General features: G+C 34.1%; 1 protein-coding gene across 3 annotated transcripts in view; it reads right to left on the reverse strand.

Annotated features, from left to right (window-relative positions):
- Positions 1 to 13,250, reverse strand: part of LOC111054821 (cadherin-99C) — a 98,593-nt gene that overhangs the window by 10,869 nt on the left and 74,474 nt on the right. For all 3 annotated transcript variants that reach the window (XM_039441771.1, XM_039441774.1, XM_022341943.2), the window contains 5 exons: positions 12,794 to 12,910; positions 12,219 to 12,468; positions 11,084 to 11,235; positions 10,155 to 10,298; positions 3,651 to 3,872 (listed from right to left, as the gene is read on the reverse strand). In XM_039441771.1, the coding sequence (XP_039297705.1) occupies positions 3,651 to 3,872; positions 10,155 to 10,298; positions 11,084 to 11,235; positions 12,219 to 12,468; positions 12,794 to 12,910 (885 nt within the window). The remainder of the gene's footprint in view (positions 1 to 3,650; positions 3,873 to 10,154; positions 10,299 to 11,083; positions 11,236 to 12,218; positions 12,469 to 12,793; positions 12,911 to 13,250) is intronic.

Consider the following 13,250-nt stretch of genomic DNA (forward strand, 5'->3'; position numbering starts at 1 on the left):
TGAACCTTTTTGGGAAGTAGCCTGATAGAAAACATTTATTAATTATATATTCCAACGGTTTAACTATGAACTGAGAATTTTTTTCAAGAACACCCCTGACATACCATCAACACCAGTTGCTGCATTGTTCTTCAATGATTTTATCAAATCAAGTATTTCAGTGCTGTTAGTTGGGTTGAAAAAAATGCTGTTATTAGGACTGGGAGATAATGAGTCAGGTATTTCAATATTATGGATATCATCCAGGATTTGACATGCATATTTTTCACCAATAATGGTGAAAAATTATAATAATTATAAAATAAAATTAATAATTAATAAATAATTAATTATTATTAATAATTAATTATTAATTATAATTAATAATTATAATTATATAATAATTGTGAAATGATCATTCAAAATATCTGGATCTATATTTGGCTGAACGTGATTTTTATCTATATCAAGCATTTCATTAATACAATCCCATGTCTTTCTAGAGTTGTTTTGCTATTTTCCAGTTTCAGCTTGAAATAATCTGATTTAGCCTTTTTTATTGTATTATTTAATATATTTCGATACGCTATATAATCCTCTCTCAATTTTATATTAAAAGGTTGTTTACTGAGTTTCCTATACATATTGTCTCTCTTTCTTATAGATTCAACTGAACTCTTAGTAATCCATTTTTTCAGCTGTTTCATTTTGTGAAGAATTTTGACAATAAAAGAATGCTTCTCGATATAGTAAGTAAGTCAACCTGTTAATGAATGTGTCAACCAGGGAATCAATATCATCAGTACCGCTGTGAATATCTCCCCATGTTTCATTCTCTAGATCGGAAATGATACTGGACAAATTCATTTTAGTGACATTACTTAAAGGACTGGGGTTTTTTCTTTGCTTGGCTTTATTTATAGTGGTAATAATGGCTGGGAGTGTGGCATGCTTGAAAGAAGTTTATCAAATCCTGGAAATTGAAGAACAAAAAGTCGGACTGGTTGTAAATGAGAACAAGAGTAAATATCTGTGTGTGTCAGCAGTCAGGTCCAGAGTACCAAGAAATATCTACGTGAATAACAAAAAATTTGCAGGTGTAGAGAACTTCAAGTATCTAGGATGCCCAATAAATGCCATAGGTAATAATGCTTATATAAAAGAAAGAATTCAACCAGCTAATAGGGCCTACTATGCCAATGTTAGATTATTTAAAAGTAAGTTGGTCGGCAGGAGCACCAAGATAACAATATATAAAACATTGGTGCGTCCAGTGGCAACATATGCGGCAGAAACTTGGGTGATGAATATGGCTGACGAAAATGCGTTAAAAATCTTTGAAAGATCCATACTAAGAAGAATTTACGGTCCCGTTCAGGTTAATTAGCAGCAGTGGCGAATAAGAAAAAATGAGGAAATAGAAGCATAAGGAAAAAATATAGCAATATAAGCAATAAAAGGAGAAAATATAGTATGCTTCATTAAAGCCCAAAGAATAAGGTGGTTGGGGCATGTGATGAGGATGAGTGAGGCTAGAATGCCGAAAATAGTTTTTAATAGCAAGTTGCACAGCAGAAGAAAGAAAGGTAGGCCAAGGAACAGGTGGGTGGACCAAGTGATGGATGACCTGAGAAAGATGGGGGTAAGAGGATGGAAGGAAAGAGCCATGAACAGGGAAGAATGGAGGTGTGTTGTGAAGGAGGCCAGAGCTCGCCTAGGGCTGTAGCGCCGGATAAAGAAAGAAAGAAAGAGATCGGAAATGATACTGGACAAATTAATTTTAGTGACATTAATTAAAGGACTGGGTTTTTTCTTTGCTTAGCTTTATTAATATGTAGAGAAGTAGAATAATGGTCGGTTATGGATGTTTTTAGTATTGCACCAACAACCTCACCATCATTGACAGTATCTTGTTTTAAAAATACATGATCTATACAATTATGTAATCTTGTGGGTTTATTTATGTAGGATTTATACCCATTTAAATGCATAACACTTAGATATTCATTTGTGAGATTGGTATTATCTAAAATATTCAAGTTCATATCACCAATGATTACAACATTACGTTGATTTTTTAGAGATTTCAAATGATTATCCAGACTAGTTATGAAGTTATTTATAGATAATGAAGGAGAACGGTAGAAAGCGATCACTGTGAGGTCATAACCATCAATATTGCAACTGATACTCAGAGGATTCACATCATCAATCATAAGTTCCTTTAAATTAAAAACTACCGATTCATGTATCAAAATACACAGACCATCATTTTTTGAGAATTTAGATGCAGCATTAACATTAGTATAGCCTCGTAAATTAAAATCAAATTCAGAATCGCCACAAATCCAAGTTTCAGTTAAAACGATCAAGTCAAATTTTATTTGGCTATTACTTAGATAATAAACGAATTGATCAAAATTTTTCCTAATACTTCTAATGTTCATATGAATTATATTTATACAGTTATTACTAAAAAACTAAAAACTAAAAAAATCATTAACTTCAAGTGTTTCATAAATGTCCTTAGACAAATCATGATCCTGATTCGGCATAGTAAATCAATAACCAACATTAACCAGATGAAAAATCAATGTATGCTATCTATCTAGATGGTTTCAAGGTCCATTGCACTTCTTACCGGTATCACCTTCCTACCTTCTTCCTTCCTCACGAAAATTTTTACGTCTCTAACCCAAACGAACTAATAGCCTTTCTGAATCGCTAGTTTTCGCGTTTCCCTGAACAATTCCATTGTAGAGGGGGCCAGATGCTGATAAGTACACACTCGACCATCAGCCAAAGATTGATTCACCATCTTAGTTGAAATACCTGGACCTCCAACATCGCGGCTCGCAGCCTGTTTGAAGTGGTTCAACCAGTCTTCTTTATCTTGTCTGCGGACGAATTTGAAAACAATGGGCTTGATCTGATCCTTTTCCCTTGATGGTAATCTGTGCGCGGCACTGAGACCCTTCGAATCAATTGGATTCTTGATAGCAGATGATATTTTATTAAAAACTTCAAACATCGATTCATTATTTGTTTCTGGAACGCCGGTAACAATTACATTCTCTCTACGAGTATAGCCTTGCATATCGGACAGTTCACTTTTCAACTTCAAATTTTCATTTTTCAACGAGTCAACGTCTTTCTTCAAAGATTTAATTTCCTCCTTGCAACTGACAAGTTCGTTTTTAAACGAATCGAACTCATCAGACATGAATTCTATGGAGACTTTCATAGAATAAAAATCCTCTTTGAAAGTAGGAGACAGTTCAGCACATATAATTTCTCTCACGTCATTAGAAATAGCCTGTAAATCCAATTGAGAAAGCGATTATCTGTTATCAGCAGCCGTTGCCCTGATATATCAACTGTTTAAGTTGTATTTACTGATAAATGTCAAATGTTTATATTTATATTATTAGAGAACCTACATTTATAAAATAATATATTATAGATTTATTTTTACAATAAACCTAATAAACAATGAACTTAATAAGTTATTTCAATATTTGGTTATGATCAATCATTTTTACAACATATTGAGGTTTGAACCCATACGAGCAGGATTAAAGAACTGAATACTCTATGAATGATAAATTTATTGAATATCATGTTCATTTTATTAGTAAATGAGTATTTAGAGGATATTATAGGGTACTCACCACAACTTCAGTTTTTTCCGAGTTGGACTCGCCTTGAGGATTATCTCTTGCTTCAACTGTTATTCTGAAAGGTAACTCATCACCAGTTACACTGTCGAAAGTCTTCTTTGTCCTTATTGCTCCAGAATTCGCATCAATAGTAAAGTACTCTGCCGACCCAGATTCATCTGGCACTATTTTGTATTCAACTGCTCCCAATTTACCACTGTCCTTGTCTTCAGCCTGAGAAAAATGATATTACACATATCAAGGGAAAAGAATGTTCAAATGATATCCTAGAATCCAAGTAATATATTCTTATGAATAACAATGATGTAGTTATTATGATTTACGATCTACACTATCCAACACTGATAAAAATACTGAAAATAAAAACATCTCTCCAGGATTTATTAATAAAGAAAGCAGACAACCCCAAATTTGTCGCCTTCACAGGCTGGTGTTAGACTAAATGAACAAAGAGCTAAAATACGAATCTTGGAGTAGAAAACACAAAGAACAGTTCAACTTATGGTAGGCGTGAGAAGATACGACTCCAAAAATATATTATTCCATTTTCCATTCACGGCTTTACAGTTGTTTAACTAGGTATGTATTGTGACATCACATTTCATAAGTGGGCTGGCATAGCTGAAATTGATAGTAGCGAGCAGCATTATCGATTAGATAAGATGCCAGCCTGCTATTTCTTCGGTTCATACAGCTTTAATTATAATAAAAATTCATTCCAATACTGTGATATTATAAATGTTTGTCAAGTTATATTTTTAATTATTATTATTTACCCTCTCTCGGAAAGGTGTTCCTCAAATTATCTCTACCTCCATGTTCATTATCTATTCCTCTTTTACAATTGAGGGTGCTTACCCCCACCTCCATAACTTTGGGGAAATATCGGCGTTATCTGCTAGAGTAACGGGACTCTCTCCCGGCAACTGAGAAGGAACTCCGCCTGTGTTTTCGTCACTCTTCTCCTAGACTCCTCGGGACTTGCAAACGTAAAGGTGTGCGGAGAATCGAAGTGATTTAGTGGTTTTAGTGAATACGCGTGTGAAAGAAGGCTGGCGGACGGAAGACTACCACCTAATGCTCTACCGGAGGATTGCTGTCTGGGGACGATACTTAAACTAAAACCGGTGAGTCCGTTCCTTATGGAAAACTAGTAAAAGGGACCCTTAGGTCAAAATCCAAAATTCTCACAAAATGGCGCCCGAACAGGGACTTTAGGAGGGGCTCACTGTGAATAATATTATTCATGAAAAATAATCTCCTGTTGAAAAAGCAATCAGTCTTTTTCTTATAAATTTTGCATTTAGAAATACCATCAGCATATTAATTTATTACTGATCCAGTATTAATTTAGATTAATTGAAGATCAAGTTACCTAAGATAGAACACACGATTCGAAAATTATTAAATTTATTAGAAAAATTCAAAGAGCACACCTTACCGAGAGAGAAGTTTACGCCTTTGGGATAAATTAAGTAGGCTATTTCTGTGATATTCATGTTAATGTAATTAAGATGATTATTTATTTAAGATGATTATACAGTATTATGATTGACTAGCAGAGTTCTACGATCAATAAAAAATTATTATTGCAGGTCCTATCCTACAAAAAGCCTGCTGTTGTTAATATTAAAAAATTATACCTATTCTAGTCATATTGAATTAAATTTAGATTGGAAATTCTAAGGGAAATATATTATTTTCATCATCAATAAATCATAGTTCTTTGACGAGACATGATGATCGCAGATCCTGTCCTGCAAGAGCTTGCAATAGGCCTATAATTGTGATAGCTTCAAGGTCATTCCAAGGATTTGTGATAGGCATATTGAATGAACCCAACTGTGATGATCATACTATAAAATTATTATTATAAGCAGAGTTTTTATGAATAATTTATTCGAAAATTATATGCTGAGTTTACATGTATTATTATTGGAGGATAATTAATATAATGAATTTATTACGATATTATAAAACTGATATTATATGGATTAGCTCAATAGTCAATTGCTACTAGACTTTTTGTAGATACTCCATTAATAAAAGTTATTCATTCGTGTAAGCAAATATTTCAAATCGAAATAATATTATCTTATACCAATGTTATTGGCTTACAAATAAATTACCTATTTATTATCCAAAGTAACGATATTCTTCTGATTAATATTATAATATATGATATTATAACGATTGCTAAGTGTCTCGATTTGAATGCTTCAACATTTCCAAAATTATTATTTGAACGAACAAGTGATTATATTAGATTAATATAATACCTATAATTCCTTGTTATGGTGTGTTATACTGATGTTATCGAAATTTATGGTAACACTTTATGGAATGATTTACTAGGTTCACTATCTTGTTTAGAGCATATTACCAGTCTAATTTTTTATTTTAATGCACGAATGTTATAAATTGAGGTAATATTTATTCATGCAACGTTTTATTGGAAGCTCCATTATCTGATATTATATTGTTACATGAAAGATACCACGACATGCTTGAAATGTTGGAGTAGCCAATCATTTGCAAATAAATTTTTTTTTTGGTAATTATATGAGCATATAATGGAATGCAAATAGTAATCAAAATAATTCATTTTAATAGTCTATCGTTTAATAAAAATAGAGTATTACTTGCGTTCATGTGGGCAGAAAACTTTGCGATACCTATTGGTTGTTTTCTACAATATTATATTAATTAATGAGCAAGAACCGCTTAACTTTCATCGCGCAGTATAATCATCGTTGTTCATCATTGACTGGTTATTACCTTAGCAGCTATACCACTTCACTGCAGTTGGGAACTTCGTTGTTATCTTATCAATTATTCCGATGTTTCACTTCGCTTCTATGCACTTGAGAGCTCCATTGTTGCATTCTTCAGCTATCATTGCCATGATCTTCACTTTGATTTTTTTTTTGTAAAATATGGGGAACGGATTGACGACTGACGTCAGCACAGCCACGGACGACTCACCCGGCGGACATCCACGGTCCAGTAGTCCTACGTCCATGCAAGAGATCCAACATCGCTGGTCGTCCACTCATCTCGATGCGGCAGTTGCACTTCAGGAAGGAGCGTCGCCCACCAGACTGATGGCCACAGAATCATTCTCTCCGCAGAGGGACGTCACACCGGCGCCTCCTGATGATAAACCATCTTCTCATCGCGAGACTACCGAGATAGGAGCTCAACAATCGAATCAATCAACTTCACCAACCATGGCAGATAGTATGCTGGACTTTTTGAATGAGATACGCGATCAACGGAGAGCGCATCAGGAGGATCTAGAAAGAAGTCTGACCAAAATATTTCGAGAAGCACATGTGGACATGAATACACGATTGGACCGTATGCAGGAAAGCTTTCATTCACAAGTGATAAGCCTAGCTGAAGTTTCACAGAAGGAAGTGATTGGAAAAAATGCGGAAATTGGAAAAGTTATTGTCAGTCAAGTGGAGTTGACTCAAGCGTCAATAGAGAGTCAAGCTTTCAAAAAAAATGACAACTATATCGCCCTTACAAACTCTGTGGAGGTTGGAGTGGATTCAACTACAGCCAGTCATAGTCTAGTTATCGACTTGAAAGTTGAAAAGATAGAAACAACACAGCTCATCACTACTAAGGAAGATGATTCAATCCAAAGGGAAGTTGAGTTGCTAAAACATGAAGATTCAACTGCATCTACGAGGTTGGAGATCTCTACGAAAGGTCGGGATGTATGTCAGCTGAACTTCATAAGCCAACTGCAAAGCAATCCTTCGGTATTTTTTGAAGAAATTGCACTTGGACGAGAATTGTTGATCGAGTTTCATCTTACTTCTGATTCCCTTCGAAAATGGAAAAAGGGTTTCTTTCATCTTCGCACGGGGCCATACACCATTGCTCAAGCATCCAGCCAAGGTGATATCTGCAGGGTGATGTCTGTGGGCGCTTGGTCTAACTTCAGGAGGATCTTACTCCACAGGAGGCTGTTTCCTTTCAAGATTGCTGCTGAATCATTGACCTACCAGAATCGGAGTGAAAATTCAAATAAGTTGGCCATTTCAAGACCTTCTATCCTGGAGAGAGCTCCACCGGAAATGCAATCTTTGTCATAGAGGCCTCTTCATCACCGTCGTCGCGAAAGTCTCTTCACTTCATGAATCATCAACCTACTACTCACATGGAATGCAAGTAATAAAGAGTAATTTGTTTGCAGTATGCTCATATTATTGTTATTATTCATATATTTAATTATCATAATATTCACTATTCGAGAATATTTTTCTTAATTCAAGCAGAGCCTATTTAATGTACTCTATTCTTGAGTTTTGTGTTCACTTGATGTTATGAGATGGTGCAGCAGGACAATGTGATAAATTTTGTGTTAAATGTAAGAATATTATGTCTCTTTATGTGCCAGTGCAGTTATCAGCACCCTAAGTGCACTCCACTGTTAGGAGTAGCCCTTCTGGTCTGCAAGACGAAATATTTGAAGCTATATTTCAAATAAAACTATACAGTTTTTTGCATTGGATAACTGCACAAAACGTTGAACTAACATGCAATGCACATGGTTGCATGAACTAACAATGATACTCATTGATCTTATATTTATATAAACTGAAAATGTTATCAACACAGACAAAACAAAAACAAAATGAATAAAAAAAACATATTGAAGAAAATTACTTAAATGAACAAAAGCATCAAGTAATAAAATGAAATAACAGAACAAAGCAAAAAAAAAAATAAATAAAAATTAACCAAAGAAAAATGTCTGTGATATATTGTAAACTAACTCAGTATTATTATTGTTATTAGCATTAAGATTAGTATCATTGTTAAGATTATTATTATATTTGTTAGATGTTATTTAAATGTATATTATTTGTTATTATCAGCATGCCCCACTGTAAGGAAAATGAGAAAGTTATTAGATTCAAAGCTAAACATAGTCAATAAGTAATTATCAAGTTGAATAGGAGGAAGTAGAGTATAGTAACAGAAAACAATGCACAGCCAACAAACAAGAAAAAATCGAGTAGAGAAAGATTAATCATGAAATAGAAATGAAAGAATAGAGCCCAACACAAAATGAACACATCCAAGAGGGAGAAATAATCAATTGAAAAGACAAGTTTGTCTACGGAATGAATAATGAACACAGATATAAAATTTGGAAACAGTTATAATTGAAATTGGAGAAATCAAAGACAAATTAAGTGAGTCAGAAATGTGACATAATGCTCTAATTGTATTCAGTTTGTAGGAATTGCTATTTGCAAACTTATGTGGCATCACAGATGTTGTCATGTTGGAGATATTGGAGTATGGCGGGCCAGCAAACTTAGTATTGCATCTTCTTTGGTCCTCCGGGCCAGATTATTATTTGGGATTTTCTTTTCTTTTTTTTTTAGGTGAGTGGGGCTTGTTGCCCACTTCACTGATTATTGTAATTGTTGTGGAGAGAATTCCACTTGTAAAGTCGAAGGGCTTGGACCCAGACTCATATCAATTTTGTACTGATGGTTGATTGTTTCCCATTGGGTACTACCATAATCTTAAAATATAACAGTGTAGTGCTGGAGATGCTTGGCTAGTCTTGCTGCAGTTGACCCGATGTGAGGGCTGAAATGTGCTGTATGGGTGAGAAATTGGCAAGACCTTGAGACTCAACCTCTTGCAAATTTGGGGCTTTTATGTGACATCACATTTCATAAGTGGGCTGGCATAGCTGAAATTGATAGTAGCGAGCAGCATTATCGATTAGATAAGATGCCAGCCTGCTATTTCTTCGGTTCATACAGCTTTAATTATAATAAAAATTCATTCCAATACTGTGGTATTATAAATGTTTGTCAAGTTATATTTTTAATTATTATTATTTACCCTCTCTCGGAAAGGTGTTCCTCAAATTATCTCTACCTCCATGTTCATTATCTATTCCTCTTTTACAATTGAGGGTGCTTACCCCCACCTCCATAACTTTGGGGAAATATCGGCGTTATCTGCTAGAGTAACGGGACTCTCTCCCGGCAACTGAGAAGGAACTCCGCCTGTGTTTTCGTCACTCTTCTCCTAGACTCCTCGGGACTTGCAAACGTAAAGGTGTGCGGAGAATCGAAGTGATTTAGTGGTTTTAGTGAATACGCGTGTGAAAGAAGGCTGGCGGACGGAAGACTACCACCTAATGCTCTACCGGAGGATTGCTGTCTGGGGACGATACTTAAACTAAAACCGGTGAGTCCGTTCCTTATGGAAAACTAGTAAAAGGGACCCTTAGGTCAAAAATCCAAAATTCTCACAGTATATCCAGATTTATTATAATCTTTGTTCAGTACAAGAATTCGCTCGTTCGCGTTTAACTCAAGCCACGAATACATCAAATGATTAAATACAAAATAACAAAATAGAAAGCACAAAAAGATACAGTATTACAATTGAGAAATATTAAAATGAATGAGAGTAATGTGAATGTGAATATTAGAAAGAATTGACTACCTTCACATGAAGAACTGTAACTCCCACATCTTTCTTATCCTTTGCAACGGCACCAAAATACTTCTGCTTGTGGTAACGACGACTCGATTCTGGGTAGACAAATTGTGGAGAATTGTCATTAACATCTTCCACTTGCACCTTCACCTAAAATATGTGAAACATTGAACCTTAATTAGTTTTCTTCATTTTGATGCTCCTTTATTTTGAAGTGAATCAAATTACAAGCTATTGATGGAATTCACTGTTTAGTAGACCGTGATCAAAGAATACATAACAATTAGTGTTCTTCACTCCGTGCCGTAATGTATATGATTTTTATATTCCTTCAAATTATGCCTTTCATTGACATCATTCGGCATTATTTTGATGTTATTTTTATTCACGAGTTCTTGGAGCTAAATGTTTTTTAATGAAGTTTTTCCTAAATATTATTAATATAGGTTGTTTGATAGTTGCTTTAGAGCTTATTAATAGTTGTTTTAGAGCTTATAAATTTCACAAATATCAATCATATTCATATGTCCTTCATTTTATACACAAATCACTCATGCACATTGTGTTTTCTGATACATATACTAGAAACCCGATTATTATTTCATTGAAATTGAAATAATAATTATTTCTTATTCAATGAAACAACTTAATGAAATGGTCAGAATTATTGAACAAAATTGATTGGATTGTTCTAAAACAAGTTTCAATCACTACATTCAAAAGCGAATCTTAATAAATAGATTTCTTGCAAAATACAGTACAAAAAAATAAAATATTGGTTCCTGAAAAGCGTAGTTACTTGAGCATTATTGCAGTTTTATTTACTATTCAGAATCTGAATAGCTGAAGCTCAGGCAGAATGGATTGCATGGTATCATTTATAATATATAGTGAAACTCGCTTGTTATACGGATAAGAATGATTGATCAACTTACATTAGTTGAGCTCCGTGCAGGATTGATAAGATTAGCTAATGTTTCCAGTCTCAATTTCAAATTAAATTCAGATGTGGTTTCATGATCAAGTTTCTTCTCTCCAAGCCTCAATTCACAATTTCTTTGCTCAGTTATATTCGCATAGAATAAACCTGCCAAAAACATATAAAATTGATTAATGAATATTTGGTAGAATTTGTAGAGATTCAAAGGTTCTTAGCCTTCAGGGCTTCAGAGCTTTTCAAGTTTTCAGGGCTACAGAACAAAGTCTCCCTTAAAGGAGCCCTTGCCTTACCTACCTGGAGCCTTATTAATCTACTTAAAAATAATAACAATATTTATTACAAGTTTAATGCGTGATTGGACAATAAGCAGGTAAAAAATAGATTACTTAAATGAAATGGTATCCAACAATGATGATTATTTTACATAGTGTTTATATTTTTTTCAATGTAATTATTTCCATATATTGAAATATTATACATTCCAGAGCACTAAGGAGGCATACCTTAATCATCATTATATCCTCTTAAAATATGATATTGAACTGTAGAATGAGGAATATGAAATAATATAATGAAATAGTAAGTAAGTATCTCAATAATCTAAAATACTCGTATAATAAAGGGAAGAATTGGCTTATATACACATATGGGATAGGAAATTCACAAATGACGCATCATCACGTCTGAACTACTAAACTGATTAACTTGAAATTTGCATATAGATTCTCAATTTACCAAGGATGGCTATAGACCTATTAAGAATTCTAAGATTTAAGTATTAAGTTTCTCAAGTTTTAAATTAGACGGGTTACATGCAAGCTTACAATAAAAGAGAAAAATATTTGTAACAGAAGCCTAAATAGAAGGATTATTTTACGTTGTGTTTATTCTTGTGGGTGAAGATAGGCTATATAGAAGTACCGTATTGCAATTTGAACAGAATCAAAGCAGAAGGATTGGGGAATGAGATAGGAAGTACTACAGTAAGTAATCATGGTTATATAAGGTGGGAAGTACAAGTTTCAATACACGAATAATTGATTGATCATTACTGTAATGGATAGATCAACGTTTTGTAACAGATCTTTGAATTTTATAAATTTAGATATAGAGGGAAATCACTACCGCACCTGCTTCGTTTCCACTGGCAATTGAACAATGAAGCGGTAGAGATTGATGGTGAGATCTGCTATTTATGACGGTGAATGTTTTGATCAATGAGTTGGGAGGCGCATTCTCCTTGACTTGAACAGTGTAGGAGTCATCAGCGAATCCCAAGCCGACCTCTGGGGCGACAGTCGCCACATGCCTCACGAACACTGTCACCGACGTCAACTGAGACAGTTGAGGCTCTCCCAAATCGTACGCTTTCACATCAACCTGCAAAACAATTATATCACATTTAGGTCGTCTAATAAAAGATTAAAAATAACTAGCCTATTTGGTAATTAAATGGAAAATCAAATTGAATCAGAAGTTAAAAAATATGTTGATAACGACAAATATTATCAAGAAATCTGTTTTTTAAACAAGGAATCTCTTTTTTACGGAAAGAGACAAAGTTTTAGATCAATATGAGAAACAGTTATCAATGATATTCCTGATAGAAGTGGTTACATGAGACCTAGATTCGTATCTAGTGACAAGTGAAACTAATATGATACATGCATAATATAACAGAAATTCATATATATCAAATTTTTACCTGGTATTCACTGTCAATTTCCTTTCTGAGATCGTCTCTTACTTGAAGAACTCCGAGATCAGGATCGATTTGGAAATATCTAGGAGATTTCCCTCTACCAACAATCTCATACCTCACCTGTTGAGAAAAATTACAAAAATTAATTTGTAAATATCATAGGATTAACGCCTTTTGAATGAACATGAAGATATTCTTGCATGCAAAAGCAAGCTTTCCAATGTAAGTTAAACCAAATCGAGTCAAAACATGAGCTACGGACAATGAACGGTAGATCATGTATCGTGTTTTCTAGTAATCATTACCACTTAATTCTTGTAACCCGATGAATGAACTGTTGTAATATAGACCTTCTTATGGTTGGTCTTATTAGATCATATTATCATGTTATACCACCCCTCCACCCCACAGATATATCGGACATGAGTAGGATCGAAACGCTGCATGAAAGGTGTGGCCC

This window comes from Nilaparvata lugens, chromosome 1 (assembly GCF_014356525.2).
Source record: "Nilaparvata lugens isolate BPH chromosome 1, ASM1435652v1, whole genome shotgun sequence".
In the NCBI taxonomy this organism is placed as follows: Eukaryota; Metazoa; Arthropoda; class Insecta; order Hemiptera; family Delphacidae; genus Nilaparvata; species Nilaparvata lugens.